Source organism: Acanthisitta chloris, unplaced genomic scaffold (genome assembly GCF_000695815.1).
Source record: "Acanthisitta chloris isolate BGI_N310 unplaced genomic scaffold, ASM69581v1 scaffold5013, whole genome shotgun sequence".
NCBI lineage: Eukaryota > Metazoa > Chordata > Aves > Passeriformes > Acanthisittidae > Acanthisitta > Acanthisitta chloris.
Genome location: NW_008666455.1, coordinates 93331 through 115907, shown reverse-complemented (window position 1 = coordinate 115907; position 22577 = coordinate 93331). Strand labels below are relative to the sequence as shown.

Here is a 22577-nt window from a genome sequence, read left to right as displayed (position 1 = left end):
CCCTAAGCACCTAAATACAGGACATCATAGCAGGTTCCCCACCTTCTGGCTGACATAATGCCCTGGGTATTACTGTGATCACTACTTCAGATATTTCTGTTACAATATGAAAGAAAATATTTAGCAAATGCTGCTTAAAAGCAAACAGAAAGTATTAAATTTGATTAGTTTGACATGCAATGTATCTGCATGAGAAACAGAAATGGAGATCAGAATCTCTTTTATGAAATACGTAATATGAATGGTTTAAAATTATTATAGACTCCTTCTAGGACATAAGGATTTCTTACAGGATTGCCAATTTAAAGTCTTCTCTTACATATAACTAGAAATTAGCTAAGGAAGTTAAAAATGCAACAAGTGCTGCAGAAAAGCATAAAAATAAAAGCAAGAAAAATTTTGCTACTTTAGCTATTCTATGAAGAGAGAAATATTGCTATTTTATGTTGATGTTCGGATAACATTAGTATTTTTTAAGACTAAGGTACATGGAGAGAGACAGAGGTAATTACCAGCTCTACTAATGGGTGTTCTTCTATGGCAGCTAGTGGGACAGGAATTTATTCTTTAACAGAGTGATTTTAAAGGCAACTCTCCTGCCAACATCAGGAGCTGCAGTATTAAACCTCCACTATAAAATACTGTAGGTGACGAAAAGCCACAGAGGGTTTGAAATATGATTTAATTCTGTGTATGCACCGCGGACAGGAGTGTGCCTGTTTGGTTACTGCTGTATTGTGCTCCTAGAGAGGTTAGCGTGTGCTGTAAGATAAATGGCTGTATCAAACGAGCAGGCTGCCTGTGAGGCCTGCCAGTACTTCTGGAGGTACTTCTGATCTGTGTGTCCTCAGCTGCTCTGAAAGTTTTCCCTTAGAGCTTGGGAGGGGAACACTGAATTCCTCGTGCATGCACGAGATCTTCCGTTTCATTGCCACACTGCCCTGTCTTTCTGAAAAACCTGGACTCAGTAATTAAGGCTGGGGAGTGATTTATATTAAAATGAAATTTGAAAATAAGATTTGATCTAAAACTACCCTAAAAAATGAGCACATTCTTCAGATATTTCCTATCTTCAAAGTTACTTATACTTCTAATTTCAGCATTAAACACTCCGTCACATACACAAAAAAGGGGTAAGGAACTTTGGTTGTAATGTTATCAGTACAAACAATTATAAAGACGTAAGTTTAGCAATAGTGAAATGATAATTAACTTTTTTTGAATCAAATGTTATACAAAAGTTGAGTCCGACAGCTCAAGTGCACTGCAACGCTGAGTATTCCAAATCTTTAGAGGAACCCATTTCCACTCCGAGTGTGTTCAAAATGATAACAGGAATGCAGAGAGGTTTTGTTATTTGGCATGGACTGGAACTGTTTTGTCACTGAAATATTTTGAATTTATGAAGGCCTTTGCAAAACAAACACCAGAGTTCAACTTGCAAATGTTTTTTGGAATTGAACAATATGTTTAGTATTTTTTAACCTCTCTTCCTTGGTGAAATTAGGGAGGGACTGGCGACTATTCTGCTAGTTTGCTGAGATGGCAAATATGAACTTGCTTACCTTAAAATTGAGCAAGCCCATTGCAGTTTCCACAAAGGGGATAAAATTCATTGGTTCTACAAGTGTTCGGCCTTTGAGGTGTTGTAAGAATTTGTCTGAAAACTAAAAACTAGACAGAATGAGCTATCAGAGAGCAAAAAAATAACAGTCTACATGTATATACTACACATTAAATATTTACCTGGCTGTAAGAAACACCCCTGCCCACCCCAAAATCTGATGGTTAAAAAAATATAAAGCAGCTTTTACCAAGGCCTGCGATTTGAAACTGCAGCATTCCCATACATTTCTAAGTTTGGAGGTTGGTTTGTAAGGAAAAAAAATCCAGGCTTAGCACCTCTCACCCTGGCTTAGTGAAATGCAAATCCGTGGGCCCTGGAAAACAATGAAGTGCTGCTGTACCTGAGGTCCAGTTTTGTTTCAGGTCCAGCACTGCCATCACTGGAAGCTCTCCCCAGCCTTCTAAGTGGCATCCGTATTATTCATTACAGCACCGTTACCCTTTTGTTCAATAGGCTTTTCTTCATAATTTTTTAGCTTACCTAGGAAGGCCTTAAAAAGGAAGTTTAATTCTTTGAAGACCAAAGCTTGCCAATTTTTTCCATGAGACCAGTTCACAGCTAGCTCTGAGCTGCCAGTGGGGTAGCCCAAATTCCAAAATCTATCATCTGGAAACATACAAAAGCTCTTGCACAGATTTTTCCCCTTTCAAAAGGGAAAAAAAAAAAGAGAGGGGAAAAAACCTTCAGCCCTATATTGTAAATCTATTATGTCTGTCCAGATCGAGTAATTTGTGCAGAGATAAACACATTGCAGGTACTGCAGAAATGTTAGTAAATAAAGACAAAAATAACATATGCATATATTTTAAATTTAAGGAATATTCGACTATTAATGGATATCAAAGGAAAGGGAATTTTAATCATCTCTCCATTCAGTCTCAGTTGGGTAAATCATATCTAAGAGATTTGCATAAATATAAACCATCAAAGACTTTTCATCTTCAAAGGGGGTTTCAAGACCCTATAAGCTTTGTACTGTAATCATCGCAGGTCACAACCCTGCAGGAATAAGGCTGCTATGGCAACATAAAAAACTAATGCTTAAGGCTTAGCATAATATTCTGACTAATAGAAAGGAAACTCATTTTAAAAGCTGGCAGCCTATTTACCAGAAGCTGGATTAGAGGTGTTATTTCCCCTTTTAGCTTCCCCCTACTGCCCCTCCCCAAAAGAAGAAAAATCTAATCACCCAGATCTTGAAAAAAAAAAAAAAGCTTTCTAGCAATTTGCAGTAACTTTACAATTAGGCCAAAATAAACCACAGCTTTCTTCGATGAAGAATTCTGCCCTTCCCATCCCTGCTTTGCACTGTCACCATGGCCCTCTCAGTAACTTTTCTTTGGAGAAGAGAATTCCACTCAAAAATATGCAAGTAGGAAAAAAAAAAAAAATCAATGTGATCCACTCTGTACAGTATGGCAGGTACTACAGTGACAGAAAACAGAAAAGTTAACCCAGGTAAACGAGGTAATATAATGGCATCAGCATATATTCTTAAATCTTCTATCTGCTTTTTATTTTTTTAAGAGAAAAAAAAGGAAAAAAGTGCCACTGTGTTTATATTTTAGGCTGAAGTTAAAGTAGCAGAATTCTTGTTTTATTTCAGAATATTTAAAAAGTCACACTCCTGCGATTTTTGCTCTCTTTTGTTTTGAAGGTAGTGCAAAAAACCCCCACCACATTTAATTAAATATTGTCTCCTTTCCTCTCCCTTGTAAAAGATTTGCAGTAAGCACCAATACAAAAGGTAACGAGTGGAGAAGTTTCAATTATTTTTTTTTTTTCAAAAGGAGACGATTAAATGTTTCCGGCCTGGTAAAGTGTTCATTTCAGGGAGAAAGGGGGGAAAAAAAAAGAAGGCGGAGAAAAAAAAACCCACAAAGCTTGGGGAGGGGATGAAGTAGCAAGGCCTCAGCAATTCTTTCAATTCCAGTGCACACCCAATAGTGTGTCGGGAAGAATGCACACTGGTCGGGATTTGTGGGAGAATTGTCCCACCACAAAGGAGGGAGAGTTACGCTTGTTATAGTCCAATAAGCCATGCCAGTCAAACAAGTACCCACACTAGGGACAAAAGGAAAGCAAGAGATTCTCACACAAAAGAAAACAAGTAAGCCCATCTTTTAGTTGTGCATCAGCCTCCAGGTTTTCTGCTGCACATAAATAAAAATGAAGGGGGGGAGCGGGTGTGCATGGGGGGAAATAAACAGCTTCTGGGAGGCTGAAAAATCACACTGGAGTGAATTTTGGGAGGATTGGAAAAAGAAGGCATCAGCGTTAAGAAAAGTGTGTTCTTTGTGTGCAAAGGTTGGGCAAAGGGAGAGGGAAGCAAAAGGAGGACAATGAGGCAGAAGCTGCTGGGGTTGGCTTGTTTTCCATGATGGAAATAAAAGTTAGTGAGAGGGAAAGTGGAAGGGGATGAGGGGACAAAGAGCCACAGCATCCCATCTCCCTGCAAAACCTACTTGGTGGCAGCGAGGACCCTGCCATTTTGGAATAATGAATATTCATCACTGACAAGTTACGTCTAACACTTACATGGCTGTAAACCCTGAGAGGTGTACTCTGGTTAATTTAATTAAACGTTGGTGGAAGGGGATGGTGAACTTCCATCGCGAGCGGTGGAGGACGAAGGGGCAGTGCCACAGAACGGAGGGGGCTTGTCACATACCCAACATCTCGGGCTGTGCTCAGCTGTACTAACGCCCAATCTCAATGGTTTGACCAAGGTTAGATGCTAAGATTAAGATAGATCCTAATACATCTGCCTGCCTTTCATCACAGCTTGCACGTGTGCTAGTTGCTTGGCTAGTGGTTTCAAAAATAAAAAGTGAATAATTAAGCATTATTCCTTTACTGGCATGTTACAGCAATAATGGTATATCTAAACAAGAATCCCTCTTTTTTGACAATTAAAACAATTATAGCATAATTAGGCCTATTTCAAAGTTTTCTTAAGTAATTTGACATGCCAACCATTTACATTTCAGGTTTTTATTGGCTGAAAAGTCAGTTGTGAAACACAAACACACCTGTCAGCAATTAAAAAGGAAGAAATAGAGAACTGTTCAGGAAATAATATCTGTGCTAATTAAAAACACTAGTTAAAAGCTTCCTGTTTATTCCTCCAGTTGCCCCAAGGAGTGACCTTCCCCCAAACCCATTTTTTCATATGTTGCTAACATGGTTTCCCCATCTCCTGCTTCCAATGCATGTAACTAAGGCTCATGGACAGAGACAAAAATTTTGCTTGTTAGGATAGTTAGAGAATAGTCAGGCACTTACACTTCCATTGTTGATAATATACTCAGACAGCAATATTGATTCTTCATTGACTGTGGGAGAAATAAACCTGGTTTTCTTTATAAATGCAACGTGTTCCATGTATGCTTTTTATACAGTGCATCACACACACATATACGTGGATGCATTTCCCAATTACCTTAGCCAAGCAACAACATTATATGGTATTTGCAGCCTTCCTCCTAACTCACAGTTGTTCATCTCTCTGCCTGTGTGAACTTGGCTCAACAGCTTCAGTCAAAAGCTACTCTGTTGCTGGTACTCACCCATCTTATTTCTTCAACATTTTCAACCTTTGGCAGCATCATGCTTGAAGGAAGGGTCTTGGACTGCAAAAGCACCTCTAGATCTTCTTCTGCAAGGCCACTGGAGACAGAGTTTATCCTGACACACTTTTCAGTATGTCCAAAGTCAAATTCTTCAAGGGTTTTCGCAATGGTCAGTCTTGCTTCTCTCTAAAATATATGTGAGTTTAGAGGCACAAGAAAATAAAAAGAAAGCACATTTTCTATTGACAGAAAAATGCACTGAGAAGAAAATTTGTTGAAATGACATGGGGAAAAATCTAGACAGTTTTTTTTGGTGTTCCCAAAATGTCTGTCACTCTTGGACTTTTATTTATAGTCCACCTTGCAATTTAACCTTCCTCTTTACAGCTTCTCCATTACTGGTGAATTAAATGCTTAGTGTTTTTACCACTTGTAGAAAATAAGACTTTTGTGTCTGCTAGTGCTGAAAATGTCTAACAAGCACAAATCTTTACACTAACAAAATATGTTGCACTAACTGTCTGTTCTCTCAAAACTGGCATGTTATTAAATTCACATAAAACAATTAATTTTCGTAATTCATCTCTATTGCCTGGATGTCAATAAGCACAGTTGTACATATACTTCTTCGGTTTTGCTGTATAAATATTCCTTTTCTCCACGTATTCAAAGTGTATTAAAGCCTCTAGTAGAGTTCACAACTTGCATATGAAAACAACGTTGAAGTAACTCAGAGATTTTTCTTGAACCACAATAAAAGGTATTCTGCTGGCACAAAATAACGTCTCCAAAGACACAGGCTTCCCCCGGTCATTCTCTCTTTTTGTGAATGTAAATTTAAAAATCTGTTTAATAGTTGATTTGCATGAAGAACACTCACATGCTTTTCTGAAATGAAGTGCATTTCTTGGCCTGAAGAAAGGGATCAGGGTGGAAGGAGGGTGCTGTGCTCCCTGCTTCCTGCCAACTGCAGTTTCAAACCCCAAATTCCTTCCACTCACCAACAGCCCCTAACAAATTTGCATTGTCAAAATGCACACTTATCAAAAGTCATTCCATTTGTGAAGAGTTTTTATGGGGCTAATAAAACTTTAAAGCTCCTGACTCACGGAGGTTCAGGAATGACTTTAACAATATGCAGTTGCTGAATAGAGATGCTTTTCAAGAAAACAGGCAAACTCAAGGGGAAAAAAAAATCATCAAAGTTAATATCCAGGCTAATACCAATTGGCAAGAGGGACATGACAGTAGATTTAAACCAGACGGATGCAAATCTCTGCCGGCAAGAGGGGCAGAGGCAGTTTCCCAATGTGGTCTGAGTTAAACAGTGTGAGGGAACAGTAGCTTACAGTTGTCAGGTCCGATGAGAACAGGGTCTCCCAAGCCAGTTTAAGACAGCTCTGCAGTGTACTGATTTACAGGGCTGGGACCCCTGATAATTAGGGTAAGTTTAGAGAAAAGCAATTGATGGCTCTAACTGGTTAAAAGGAAGGAATAATGAAGCAGAAAGTTAATGAAATCTGAAGCAAACAGCCTTCAGCTTGGGGCTACTAGCCGTGCTTCTCAGAAGGTTGGGAGCATATGCCTGTTAATCGGACAGACGGGAACAAGGCGCCCATGTATGTATCCCTGAGCTGCGATCAAGGGGCATGTTCAGAGGTAATCTCTGGAAAACGCAACCCAAAACATCTGAACTGCTGTGAATGGACTCTGTCTGGGGCCATTAGGAAAGCCACATAAAGATGCATGCAGTTTAGCACAAACATGTCCAGCTGGAAGACAGCTCCAGTGCAGAGCTGTCTGAAATGGCTCTTCTGAATTAGGTAAACCAAACCATATGATGCCAATACTGGGAAATATAAATACCCTATGTTTTCCTTCTCTGACCAAGGGTAATGGGTTTCGAGGGCTGGGCTGAAGGTTTCTGGGTATGATGCAGAAGGGTAGCTTAAAAACACACTCCAAACCAATTTATGCTTTTAATTAAAGTCAGATTATCATCGTTTCAGCACACACCGATCCAACTTGTAAACAAGAGATCTCCCCAAAGTATCCACTAAGGCAGCATCCAATTGCAAATGAAGGCACATCTCTAGCAAACTTGCAGCATAATTTGTTATGATTTTTTTCCAGATTATAACAATGAGCAGTAGACCATCTCTCATATTTATTTTTCTCCTTGGGCTGCAAACTCCCTTCCCAAAAAAGACAGATCATGTCCTTCTAGGTATATTTCCATACAAAACACTTATTAACAGGCTGTTGCTGTTATCAATTTACATAAACTAAATGTGCAGCCCTCTGGTACGTATCCCAAAAATAACCAACAACTTCACTGAATTTATACCAACCAACAAACATGGGGAGGGGGTTGTTGTTTTTCCCCATATTTTAATAGAAAATATGTTGCTCTGTTAGTTAACACACCCATGCCATCTGTTGGGTTGAGAACTGATGCATTTTCTTAGAACTGCTATGTTTTAGATCTGTCTGCCTAGATACCCCAGGAATAGAAATGTTTCTCTTCCATGATAAAATACTTTTAGTCACTATAGTTTCCACATCAAGATTCAATTTATATTTTTAAGTGTGGAACAAAGTGAGGGGACCTAGCTGCCAAAGCAGAGCTCGTGAGGGGACTGACTCAGTGACTACCCTTCCTACAACAGACAAAATCCTGTTGATGTTAGTGGGGTGTATCAGCTCCCCAGGCAAGTTTCCAATAAAACATTTCATGGGTAAATAAAAAAATGTACTAAACCTTCTGACTATATGTACTGAAAACATGGAGGAAAGGGAGAGCCCTTTCTGCCCCATTACACATGGAAAAGTAGATGCTATTCTTACTGCAGGATCCATGCAAAGGACACAATTTTAAGCTAGGTAAACTACTTCAACATTGTAACAGGGAAAAAAGTATTCCTTAATACAATAATATCTTTACAGTAGTAGATGTGCAAATAAACACATTTTTCAAACACTGTCTCTGCCAAGAATAGGCAAACTAGAATTTTAAGGAGTGGTGAAAGAAATTATTTGCCCTTTTCTACACACCAGAAGTACAACATCAGATAATACTTGGTCATGAAAGAATAGCTGATAAAGAAATAAACTTGATCATTAAGTAAACTATTCCATGTCCAGGTAGCTTGGGATGGTGATAGCCCCAATGTGAGTTGTGCTCTGTATCAAACTGAACAAGAGAAAGAAAACAGGGAACCTCATGGTAAACACTGATATTATTAAAATATGCTAAATTTGCAAGTTGTGCTGGAAAACCCACTGGGAAAAAAAAAAAAGGTTGGCCAGGGTGGTTACTTTAGCAGCCCTTCTGTTTGACTCTGAGGAGGACACAGGAAGATGTTCATTACCACGTGCAGCTACACCAACTGGAGAAGATAAAGGTTTCGGTGACGTGGCATTGCCGACAAATCCAGTGCTACCCAGACACACAGACACTGAAATTAAAAATGGGAAGACGTATTGCCGGCTCAACTGGCACCCATTAAACCTAATAACTAACCATCCTCATGAGTTTCTAGCTCCGAATTATCAAATCTGCAAAGAAAACAACATCCGTCCACTTTTACACTCCAGTGGAAGAGGTGGTCCCTCGCGGCAGGGCTGCGCAGTCTCGCCATCTGGAGAATAAATCGAGTGTGAAGTACAGTATAGTTTGGGACCAAGCTCCGTGGCGGCAGCCCAGCAGTTAGTTCATTAGTCCCAAACTTGCGGGGATTAGTGCGGTATCAGCCCTACTGTCGGATGGGATCAGGCAGGCAGAGCGCGAGACCCGGGGAAGGGGGAAGCGGCGAAGAAGGAGCCCCTCGGGCTTATTTATAAAATTACTCGCACACCTAAATAGGTGCCTTTGGTAACACTATTTGGAAGTAGTTTCCCATCAGCTGAATCAGTACCTTTCTTTTATTAATTCTTTTTTCCTCCTTTTTTTCCCCTTTAAATTATAAGTCAAGACACTAAAATTTCCCCTTCAAAACAGAAGGAATGCCACAGAGCTGGAAGCTTAGCCACTCGCTCACCCTGGACACAGTGTTAATACAGCAAAAATGAAGCAAAGACTGTCAGGTTAACAGCATTTTGGGGACTGCAACAGCAGATGGAAAAATTACATCTTTTTCTTTCTTTTCGAACTGATACGATACCCTACAAACCAGTTTTCCAGCATCGTGATTTCTAGACCTGCCTGATTTTGAGGACAAAATCTCTGTTTTGCTTTATCTTTCTTGTCTAGTCTTACCCCCATTTTTTATCTAAAGACCTTTAGGTCTTAATATAAAAATAGTGGGCACTCTTAAAGATATGTTTATGTATAGATCTCATCACGTTAACACCTTTTGATAATAATTCTTATGGAAATGTAAATATATGATGTGCTAAAATGGTAGGCCAGAATCTATCATCCTCATTGCCATAATAAGTTGGCATGTTTCAAATGGGAGAGGAAAAATTAATTACTATAATCACAAATCAAGTTCTTTTTTTAGTGACAGGTCTGACATGGTAAAAACATACAATTATGTGTTAATGTTAATTCCTTGGAGTGGTTTGTTTACAGGACTTGACGTTGCTGAATCTTTTGTCACTTATATTAGTGCATGCCCTATGAACGCACTGCTCAAATAAGATGTTGCAGAAACACACATATATATTTCATAGCCATAGAGGCCTTTGGGCAGAATTGGGTTTCTGCAGGGGGAAAGCCTGACATTTTTTGTATGTTTAATTCTCCATCAATGAAGCGATGCCAATGAAACGATGCCATGCAGAATGATACTTCATTTAGTTTCAAATTCACAGATGAGATTGGCAAGAGAAAAGACAAATTACATTTGTTTTTCAGGAAACAAAGAGAACTGTAACTGTGGAGCAAAGCTTTTCTGAGAGCAGGAGGTGCTTGGCTCACGAGACTTGCCTTCTGCCTTACACACATCAGGTACTTGTTAGAATAAATCTTTGAAATGGCAAATAATAATTTCTAGTTAGTCTTGTTAGACTGAAAAACTGCTGTAAAGTATGCATACATCACAAAGCCTCCAGAAAGTGGTTATTAAATAATTTCTTATTGTTACTTTGAGCAGATGATAAGTTATGGAGTTTTTAAAAGTTTAGGAAATTTAAAAACACATTTCCTTTCGGTTCAACACAAAACACACCAAACCCACCATGTAATCAATCCTAAAGGATAGTGTCCAGCATAGAAAGAAGGGGCCGGGGTGGGGAGGAAGAGGGAGAATAGGGTCTCCATTGTGTATGTAGGTGCTTCTCCTCTGCAGTTCAGGCTAATACACCTTTTAGTGTACTGCAAGACACTGATCGTTTTGCTACTCATTCCTGAAATCTTCAACTTTTTAAAATTAATAATTATTTGGTCTATTCAAGCCTTTTCTTTTTATATACTAACCTTTTCACTTGTCTGAAAAAGATTCCTCATGATATAATGAGTCATCTAACTCTGTGCATCTTTAGCATCTGCTGCTTTTCTCTCTGCTCTGCTAATTGTCTTTACACTCAGTCCATGGTCTAGCAACACAAAAATGACGCAAACGTCAGTAGTCAGCATTGCGGCTAAGCGGAAATGCAATCATGCTCTGCTGAGGAAATTTAATTTCTTTCCCCATTTTCCTAGAAGTTTCATTTAAGGTGTAGGGACACATCAGTGTGCCTATCAACAATACCTATCCTGCATTTTTAAAAGACAAGATCTCTTAAGACTGTTGATGAATAGCTGAGAGCTGCTTGCTGCCGTGTAAGCTTAGCAAGCCTCTCCCTCCCTCTACCAGTGTGGACAATGTGGATCTTGAAGATATTAGGTGGGGGTCTATGTCAGAGTTGGGCAATTTCCACATATGATGATCAGGTGACCTGCCTTGAGATGCTGTGAATGTGGAGAAGCAGAGGACAAGAGCCTGAGGTCCACCCAGATGGCAGTCCAGGACCCAGGGCTCGTGAATCCCAATAAAGCTTTAGGGGTGCTCAGCTATGTAAGCACTACATTTCTGCTGAGCCAAGATATCCAAGGACATGTATATTAGTGCAACAGCAAGACATTTTCACAAGTTGTCATCAAGATATTTTTCTGACTTACACATATCTCAAAGAAATTTAAACAGAGGTCAGTAGGCTGATAGAATGAACTGGTACATGGAAATATTCATGTAATAAGAGGGCTGAGCAAAATTACCTCAGTAGCAAAAATAATACAGTGTGGTATGTGTGTGTGTGTTTGTGTGTGTGTATAAACACAGAGAGAGGCTTATACCTTAAGACTATGTGTACAGAAGTATTTAAAGAGGATTTTAATGACAGAACTATGTACAACAGCTTCAATAAATGAGAATTTTGCTCATGTACGTAGGCAGCTATTCTAATGTCTGCCAACTTTTATAAACACTTACAAAAGAGATGTAAACAACCTTTCAATTAAGACAAATCAAGCTAACACTAATTTAAGCTGGCTGCAAGATGTACTTTTTTCCCCTGGCTTTCTGAGGATACTTTTGGTTTTGTGACAGATTAGCATCACAAATGGAAATTCTTTAGAAGCATTAGTGTTAATTAGTCTTCCTGGACAGTCCAAATGAGCTGCTGCATGATGAAATGAGGCCATTAAATACACAATCTGATGTATAAATAGTAATAATAATAATAAAAAAGCTATACTTTTCTTTCAGCACATAAACCTAACACTTCTTTTTTTATTTTAAAATATTATAGTCTATGATATATTTACTTGGCACAATGTAATAGATAACTGTGGAAAATGTGTATGTTCAGACATCCATTTGTTATTTTTATAACTGTATCTTTTAGTTAATGCTGATAGTGAAATACATTGCTGCCTGTCCAAAGTACATCTGCTTTAGCAAACTATCAATCTCTGTTCAGCAGCTGATTTTAGGTGTGATGATTCTAAGTGAGATACAGATCCAGTCATAGAATCATAGAGTTTAGAGGTTGGAATGGACCTTACAGATCATCTAGTCCCAACCTCTCCTGCTGTGGACAGGGACACCTCCTCACTAGAACAGGCTGCTCAAGGCCTCATCCAGCCTGGCCTTGAACACTGCCAGGGTCGGGACAGCCACCACATCCCTGGGCAACCTGTGCCAGTGTCTCAACACCTTTACAGTAAAAATTTTTTTCTAATATCTAACCAAAACTTCCTCTGCTTCAATTTATTTTGAAGATCAGCGAATGGGTACCCTCAGAAGCACTGTTTAATTACTGTTTCAATTATTCTTTAATAAATTAATTGGGGAAAATAATTAAAGCCAAAAGAGGTAAAACAGAGGATTACAGAAAAAAAGAAGACAACTAGCCAGATGTTTACACCTGCTTGTACTAAAAGAACCAGAGTCTGCCCCAAGCTGCTCAGAAGTCCCTAGGAATTAAGAAGGCAATAAGAAAAATCAGCTCAGCTGTGCCATGGCATCTTTCATCCTTCCTCTTTTCCACAAGAAACTTTTCCCAGTCTACCTACAGTCTCAATAAAACTAGGTGTTTCCAAGAGAAAACTTGGAACAACTATGCATGTTTTCTGGCATTGTAATTGCTGTAATTATCAATAATATAATAAAATAACATAGTAATTATTATTATTATCAATAATAACCCTGATTAACAGCTCTTGTCTCAGTTTTCATAAAGTGCTTGATACACACTGGTAACGTAGCAAATTAATAGTCCGTAATGTGATCAAAACCCCACAGAATGCCCTAAGTCCAAGAGTTTGCAGTCATGTTCACAGCAAGATTGGGATTGGACAAAAAAGCTCTCAACTCTTCATTTTCAACTTACATCTTTAAGTGAAGTGATGTTACACTGAAGACACATGTTTCCATGCAATGAGTTGAGCATGGGATTCATGACCCTAACCGGTCACTCAGGTGTCTTACACTGGGCAAGGCACCCCCAGGAAGTCTTCCCACCAGGTGGGTTCTTGAGCCATCTAGAACAGGACTTCTAAAACCTCCACGTCTTACAGGCAGCTTTTTTAAGCAAAGATTGCTTCAGGTAGTCCTGCATGCCCTTGTGAGATCATGCCATTAGTATCAATCTCCCTTTATAGACCCTCTGAGAAAATCTTTACAGTCAGATAACTTAGTTCCCAGCTTCACCTGAAGGTCTTGGGCCCCAGCTACCTACAAGGCACAACTTCTCATGTTCATTCAGACTCTCCTTTGGGGGACTGAATCATCTATTTCCTCCAAACCACAACACAGGTGTGGTTTCAGAGATGGATCTCTCCAAGCATCATGCCCAAAGAGTGGCATGGGCAGGATCACACCAAGTTCTACTGCCTTCACCCTGCTCAGCCCTGTGATGTTGTCCCAGCAAGGCTTGTGTCCCTTCAAACACTCACATGAGTCATCTCATCATGCCTCATCTGAATTTAAAAGCACTCATGTTGATATGCCACCCTGCTCATATGCTGGAAATGAAATAAAAACACGCAGAAAATCATCCCATAGGTCCACCAAAGCCCCATGGGGAGACTTAGGGCACCCATGTTCTACGTATCCATCACCGCAGTTAGTTTGCTCTAGAGATTTGTCCCTGTGTGGACACAAGTGCCTCTGCCACACTAGGTGAGGCCAGCAGGGATCTCTCCTTGGATTAGATGCATTTAACATTGTAGAAGTAGCCTGTAATTGCAGCAATTACTTCCATGTTAGGAGATGTTCAACACGAGAAACTTTGATCCAACAAGCTTCGCACTCAATTGACATCTCTTGCCTTCCTGTAAAGCAAACTTGTTTCATATATGTATTTCTCAGTTAGTGCTTATCTTAACAAAGACCCACCTCACTACACTGGATTTTGCCAGAAATCCTTCTTTCTCTACCAGAAGGGCTTCCTTCTGATAGAGAAACTGCTTGGATTGGTGCCTGGGATGAGTCAAGGAACCCAAATATCTCACTCCACCCCAAATGCAGGTTTTAGCACCTCCTGCAGGCAACATTTTCTCAGATGCTCCTACAGCTTGCTGTTCACTCTTGGCAGAGTCCCTGAAGCATGGGCAGCAGTACAAAAGCAACTGCACTCCCTTCTTTCCACCCCCACACCCCCGAAGTGAGGGAGGGGAAGCAGCACCAGAATGCCATGTCCCCACATCGGCAGTGACTAGCTGAGGCAGAGACTGACCCCTGATATAAAATAAATTCATTAAAAATAAACTCTATGACTCATGTATTCATGGCAAGGAGTAAGAACCTTTTAGCAATGACTTCACTTCTTCTCTGTGGTCTAAACCGAACCTAACAATGCTAAATTTTCCCTGCTTAGAACTGTGGTGGACCCTGAAAAAGGAGTCAATTCTACAGTTATAGGGTGTTATTTGCACATTGCTGATAGATGTGTTATACTGGTACAATATAATACACACCTTTATATACATATACATAAGAACTCTTAATTTCTGTTGTTCTTCAGAACCTCTCTAAGTTCCTTGTTTAGATATTCCTGATTGCAGTGAAACAAATTACTGGAACTTGTGACATTTTTTTCCTAAGCTATTCTTCAACTGTGTTTTTTTATTGATGAAATCAAGTATTTTAAAATGCTGGCCTAACTGAGAAGGTGCACCTTACTGGGGCTTCTGCAATATCTATGAAGTTTAAAGTAAGGTTGGTGCATATTCCCCAAGAGGATAAAATAAATCAGCGTATGATTATTTCTGCAAGATCTAAGCATTTTCTCCTCTCTTCTGCCTATTCCCACTCCATGCCCCACTTGTCTCCCATGCAAGCATTTCCAATGCAACTGTTTCTTGAGCTGAGATGCACACTGGATCACTGAAGCAATCCCATTAGAGAAACTCAGATTTCTTTTACTTCTGGGTGGAAGAGTAGGATTTTTTTTTCACCCCAGACCATTTCATCAGTCCTGCTTACAGCATGACCATACAAACAATTGCATCACTGCAAGCAAAGGGGTGGCAAAGGATGACAATAAGGAGCTAGGAAGTGCGACATGAAAACAGGAACTTCTTGAGCTGTTTTTGTTTTTCTTTCCACCAGAGCTAGGCAGTTAAGCACCCATTATTTCACTTGTTTTGTACCAATGAGGAGAGAAGTAGCAAATGCCTTCATCCCATAGCAACCATCTGAAAACCTCCATTCTTACATCCATATGTATTTAGCCATAATATTACCTCAGCATAACTGACCAGGACATCTGCAAACAGAGCACCTTGTTAAATCATCAATTACTTACCTAACACAACTTTTCCCTTCACTTATGTTGCTCCCTTCATAAAATTTTTCCAGGCCTGAATATGCAGAGGTCCTTCACCTGTGCTTTTGTTACCTACTCCTACCTCTGTACAAATCTGACATGGATTTCATGCACTTCAGGCAGACTCTCAGATTTTGAGCTCAAATTCTTTACATCTGGCTTATCAGGCCATTTTCCCTCACTTTCTGGACAATGACTCTACCAAATGCAGTGTCAATAAAAGACTAATAAGACAGATTCATTTCTTAACACACACACACACACACACATACACACACAATATATGCTGGGGTCAGCTTGGACCTTGCCTCTGTACAGATTTAACCACTTCACATTTAGCTGGCACCAATAACATTAAGCTGATGCAAAGCTCTGGTATGCAACTGTTTGCTAAAATGCTGCCAGGAGTATAATTTATTCTTCTGTGTAAATAAAATTCATGTACAGGATTTTACAGTCAGGATTTTACAGCAGCATAACTGCATTCCTACAGTACTGCTACTTTGTCTTATATGAATTTTAAAACAGCAGGGATAAAATGGAAATCAATATTCACAAGTTTGACACCTATTAAAGTGCCTTTTTGTCTCACTTTTATTTTCTCTCACATCTTTGCCAACTTGCTTTATTGTTGTGTAACTGTCTGGACTAAGTATGTATTTAGCAATTTTTTTGTCCCTCTGGCTTGATATGATTCTCCTTCTTGATCTGAATGAAGGACTGCCAAAAGAGATACATGAAAATGTGTCCTACTTACCTAACAAATGCTTTTTACTGGGAAACTGTTCTGCTTTACTTGCTAAACCTGTTGACACGTTTTGATTGCTCCTGTAATAATGTGTTTTGTATTGAGAACAGAAGGTAGTTTTCCCCCCAAAGTGCTCAGAGATGTCTTCTCCAGCCAGAATCCCCACTCCCATCACTTGCATCAGGTGCAGGTTAACCCTGGTGGGACTCAGGTGATACTCCCTTCCCTTTTCTTGGCAGTGGCTGCTCCCTCTGCTGCCAGCCTGCCCCCGAGCATCGTGTCTGTTTGGCAGCTGCCCCTGCAACCTCCGGAAGCTTCCTGGCTCCATATTCTCATTCCAACTGGGCACCGAGGCACTGTCCCCACCAACGTGTTTGTAGTGCTTGCTCTCGTGTGTGGTTTTGCTGCTGGATACAGCAGGTTGTTCAGGTTCTTTCCTAGTTAAGGTGTCTTTTCTTTGGCTTAGGATGGGGCTGTAGCCAATACAGTTAAAAGTAGTCCTACACATTTGCTCTACATCTGGGGAACTTCGCTTATTTTCCGAGGACAAAACACACAGTGACATCAGTGCTGTTTGGCTTATCTATTGGCAAGTTTCCTACCCATTTCTCTCCTCGCTCTTTAATCTGGCATGCAATCAACTATGAAGTGTCTTCCTTAGAGGCAGGAGGTTCCTGCAGCACAGGTGCAAGAACAAGTCTGTTCTTCTTCTAGAGCCCCCTAGACCACTGCAATGTCTGAGGGTGCTGTACCAGGTACAACAGTACCAGAGAACTGTTGTAAAGTCTATATCTTACCAAAGTCTCTTTCTTTTCTGGTTCTTCATTTATCTATCACCTCCCCACTGGGCTTCAGAGTCAAAGAATCACAGGATGGTTGAGGTTCAAAGTGACCTCTAGGGGTCACCTGTCCAACTCCCCTGCTCAAGCAGCAACACCCAGTGCTGCTCACCTGGGACCGTGTCCAGATGGGTTTTGAATGTCTCCAGAGATGGAGATTCCACAACCTCTAGGAAACTCGTGTCAGTGCTTGGTCACCCTCACAGTGAAAAAGTGTTTCCTGATGTTCGGAGGGAACTTCCCATGTTTCAGCATGGTCCTGTCATGAGGTACCACTGGGAAGAGCCTAGCTTTGTCCTCTTTTCACCCTCCCTTCAGGTATGCACATACATTGATGAGCTCCTCCCTGAGCCTTCTCTGCTCCAGGCTGAACAGTCCCAGCTCTCTCAGCCTCTCCTCATAGGACAGATACTTCAGTTCCTTCATCATCTTTGTAGCATTTCTTGAAGTCTCACCAGTATGTCCATGGCTCTTGTGTACTGAAACATCTGGCATTCTCTTCCAAATGATTTGCAAGGTTAGAAGTCCTCTCTGCTATTTGTTGGAAGTCTTTGAGCATATTAAAACTATTTCTTTGTTTTTTTACTTTTGAAAAATATTAAGGTCCATTTAAAAAAAAGTTCAGCACTCTATTTTATTTATGAATATTATATTTTTTAAATTTCCATGTCCCTTCATGCTCTCAGCATCATCTTTTCCAATACAATTCTTGTTTCCAACTGAGTGATTTGATCTTTGCTTTAAGATAATTTTTCATCTGTTGCTTATTTGGCTTTATTTCTTCTTGACCAGGTTTCACAGCTTCAGATTCTGTGTTGGCAGTTTCTTGGCCAGTTTTCCTTTCCTGTTGACCAGATATAATCTCTGCCAGTATGGATGCTAAGTCCTCTATCACTGGCCAAGGAAGAATCAATCATGCTGGATCTTACTAATATAAATCTACACTTAATAGGAATGTAATCTTATTAGGAATTAACATCTACCCTAACATAAACTTTGTCACATATTATGAATGCTTATGAATATTAACTAATTGTTCTAGCCCACTTATGTGTATGTTTGTAAATAGATGGCTACCAGGATAATTAAAATAGCAAGACAAGAGTAGCAAAATGGCTTCAATCTAACAGCTAAATCAATATATATATTTAAAACACTGCTTCTGCCTGTGTTTCTCAGGACAGGTGGCTGTTCGACTCCATACGCATGTGGACCTACTTTCCAGCTATTCTCGTTTCACATCTATATTGCAGAATCACTGTAGAGCCACAGGCAGGTTGAACCCCATTGTCCTCTAGACCATTCAAGCTTAGCACAAATGCACGATCTAGCAACGAGAGCTTTCACTCAGCCAATTCTGTGTGCCCAGAAGTTCAGCTTAGCTTTTTCATCCTGAACAATGGGGAAGCAAGGGGGATAGCCTAATATTTTATCCTCTGTTTTGACTACGTAGTCTTTGTCCACCAGAATTTTGCAGCATTAAAGGCAAACCTCTTACATGCCATAGCTTTCAAATAGCCTTCCTCCTGTAGACAAGGCAATGATGAGTTAGAGTCACTGTTTGCTGTTATCCTGATCTGCTTTTCAAATGAAGATGCCTTTTCTATCATCTGTATAACTTGTTCCGCTCCTTCTGTGTCTTCCCCCACCACGGCACAATTTTTGGGTTGAATACAGGACAAAATCCTGAAATTTTATTCTTCTGCTGTCCTGTCTCCCAAGGATCTCCCCCCTCCCTTTGAGCTTTGCTTGCACTTTTTTCACTGCTCCTAGTCAAACAAGTTATTGAAATGTTTTTGTTTGTTTTTTGCTGTTTCCCTCCCTCGCCTTCAGCCGATGTTTGTAAAGCATTTAACACTACACCAGGCGGGTTAATTTGCTGCACTGGTAAAACAGGCTATTTGGAGTGTCTTGCAACACTGACATGTTTTCAGCTTGAAAATCAGATGTCTCCATCCCAAAGGAAAGAATTCTTGCCAAAGCTTTGTTTATGTCGATGCCAGGTGCAATCTGGCCCAACAGTGGTAATGACATATGAACACTAAACAGTTTGTAAAAAACATGCTTCAAAATGAAATCTGAATCCTGTCTATAACGACCCAGGTAAGAGTCTTACTAGGAATTTGTCTGGTGTAGGAAAGTATTTCTTTGTAGAAACATTAATTTGGCTTCTGGGCTCCCTTTAGTGTTATTAAGTGGCTTCTGATTTCAATTTTTTCATTACGCTTTGTTTTTCTTTTGCTCCTGGTAGAGTTTTCAAAGCCACACGTTTATTGTATAGAAATATTTTAAGAAAAATTACTGCAATTACTGTATTTAATATTTTATTTTGTACATGCTTCTTACATGTTCGATTAACAAAATAAACATTTTCTCTTTCTGCCTCACAAAGAGCAGCCCTGATTTTGGTGAAAATTAGAAATACTTTGATGCAAAGCATACAGCAGCACCACCTGAAAGGGAATTGCCAGAATTGAATTGTGTCCTTTTCTTCTTGAACAAATTCAAAATAGGCTTTCATACCTGGAGGAGATTTTTTTGGTTACTGAAAAGTTAAACCTGTGTAAGAATCCTGACCCTTTAATTTTAAGTAACTCTCTGCCCATAATGTGAAAGCATCAGAAACCCTGGTAGGCTGCAATCAGCATATGTTTGTCTGAGCTCTGTGTTGGTCACCTCCTCTGCAAACCTACGGTCAGATAAAACTGTGGAACACAGCAGTGGGTTGACACACCGAGAGGTTTTTAAAATGTGCCCAGATTTTATTTACAAACCTGTATAAAACTGACACTCCCACTAAATCACTGCCCATTTAAATGAAGATCTGGCCCTTAAAAATCAATGACATTTATGTAGTGATCAGATTCTTCTCTATTCAGAGTGTCAACATAAAAACCAAATACTCATTGCTGCTGTTGAGTACGTGTGCTGCAGTAAAGAAGGTGCCTGGTGTGATCTACATATCACATAGGCATAAAGCAAATCACTTCCTCAAAGAGTAAATCAAACAAAAGACCAAGAACAACAGCAATAAGAGACTATTTGACAAAAAGCTAATAATGTGCAGAACCCATTACCTCACCACATACCTAAGTGAGAGTCAGTGGCTTTGGGTTTTGTGTTAAGAAGAACTCCAAGGGAATTTTTCAGGATGCTTTTTGCATGTGTTTGCAGTAAAGTCAGGAGATCAGTATGCCTTTAAAATGAGAGATAAACTGCTTAATACTTTAACTCAGACTTCACAAATCATGATTCTTGAATCAGTGCCTCAGCAGAAAAGGAAAGACTCAGATTTGCAGATGGCAAGTTGCTTGCTGCAATCTGAAAGGGTCTATACTATAATGGCAAAAAATGTGACTATATACACTTTCTTCCTCTGTCCATCTGCCACTGTTATAGTCTAGTGTGGGGGTGATTTTATTTAAATTTGGACTGTTTGCAGGCTGATTTCTCATTTCTGCAATCATTAGGTTTCTCACAAAAACAGTAAATAGTGTTTTGGTTTGGTTTTTTTTTTAAAAAAAAAAAAAACCCTGCTGCCTTGCTGCTGTGAATAAATAGTGAAATCATTGCAATAGACATCCACTGAAGAAATCTGCATATATTTGCTGCTGGTCTGCATGGTATCTCATCCAGTGCCTGTGTATGTACAGCTATATATGTGGAGGGAATCTTTGGGAATATTCTCAGTGCTAGCAAGTATTTTCTGAAACAGAAGATGCAGAATAGTCGTAATGACCAGACGAACCAAGAATAACAGAAAAGAAATAATAATAAAGAAATAATGGAAAATGAGTAATGCAAATGGATATTTAATTTATTGATATTTAAAGGTCATAGGAAGAGTCATCTTGTTTTACTCACTTATTATTCTCCTTCATCCATGGAAATGATGCAGTAGCTTGCCCCACAAGCTAGTTTCCCCCATACTCATTTTGTAAGAAAAAAATGTCAGTGGACAGAGGTATATATTTATCACGACCCAGAGTCGTTGAAAAGCTGTCAGGAACCATGACTGCAAACATCAGGTCATTCACCTTTCCCGTTGCTCAACAGTTGGCAAGAACAGGAAATGTAGACGGATTTTTTGTTTATTTGTTTTTCAGAGGGAGTGGATTTACTTAGAAGAAGCCTTGGTGCCTTCTGCCATCAGACCTTCATTGTTGCACAGACCACTCTGCATCTCTGTCTGCTGGAGACGTGGTCCTCACGGACAACCCCCTCCTAGCCCAGGCAGGTCCACTGTGCTTTCCTCATGTCCTTGGTCTCCCAGTGGTGCTGGTGCACCAAGAAGTTGTTCCCACCACTCTGCAGACTCACCCCCACAGCACGGAGCAGGAACAGCTGGCTAAAGCTGCCAGCTCTGCCAGGCTGATGGCAAAGGAGTTGCAGCAAATAATGGAAATTGGCTCCTTAACATGTTATGTTTTTAAAATGGCCTGTGAAGTCAGAGGGTGCATATAGTGGATTTAGGGCTTGTAGGTCATTAGTTCAGGGGCTCTGAAAAAAACCTTTCTGAAGATAGACTTTTAAAGGATTCACTTTAAATAGCTTATTCTGTGAAAATGGAAAAAATATCAAATTAAAATTTTTGCAGAATGCTGATTCCTGTCTTTTTTGCACTGAGAAGCTGGAAACTCAAGCACATTGGGACAGTAAGTATTTTGGATCTGTGTTTTGTGCAAGACTGAAGAAAATGAAGCAGCCGCCAATAAGGTTTCATCCTGTTCTGAGTCCCATGGCAACTCCACCAGTGAAGAGGGAAGATGAGTTTGGCCCATTGCTTGGCAGTACCCTGCAAGGTATACAGCTGGGTATAAGTGATCTGCTTGGTCTAAATACTAATGAAGTTTAGTCATCTTCTGGGTGGCCCACCTTACATTTTTCTTTTTTTTCTTCTTCTTCTTTTTACTTTGAAATGTAAAAGGAACTTGGATTTTGTTATAATTTGCATTCAATATTTGTCCTCCATCAAGATGGTATTGGTATAATATGGCATCCATGCTGTTCTAAAGTCACTGAAAACAGCATTAAAGAACACTGAAGAACATATTTTGCCTTGAATCTGAAAATTTCTAAACATTAATACATTTGTTTAATAAAAGACAATGAATAAGCAGGACACATTTCGTTGCACAGTTCTGAAATTAGGATCTTTGTCTAAAGATGATGTAAAAAATAAACAGGTTTTGAGCTATGCAAGATTTAAACTGTCCAACATCTTTGTCACTTATTCTGTGTCAAGTGGATACAGACTGCAGCGATTCTGATAAGGAGGCTTTTCACATGCATTTCTACCAGTAGTAACCCAAGACATGGGGGGGTGGTGAAGAACAAGGGTCATATTTATAATCTGGAATGCTGCAAAATGTATCTCTTCAAGTTTTCAGCTGAACTGAGATATTTATCTTAACAAGATCTAATTAGACCTAATTTCCATAGCATATCAATTATTTTCCTCATTAGAGTAGCTAATGCCATGTTCAGATATCATGGCAATCAAGCTTGTGATTTCTGGAAAAACTGGTTAGAAG

The 22577-nt window shown here is 39.7% G+C and overlaps 1 protein-coding gene across 1 annotated transcript in view; it reads right to left on the bottom strand.

Moving 5' to 3' along the window:
• Nucleotides 1-22577, bottom strand: part of CLYBL (citrate lyase beta like) — a gene marked incomplete at its 5' end in the record, with an annotated part of 80137 nt that overhangs the window by 23026 nt on the left and 34534 nt on the right. Inside the window, 2 exons of the mRNA XM_009072112.1 lie at nt 1566-1667; nt 5197-5385. Coding sequence (XP_009070360.1) covers nt 1566-1667; nt 5197-5385 — 291 coding nt within the window. The remainder of the gene's footprint in view (nt 1-1565; nt 1668-5196; nt 5386-22577) is intronic.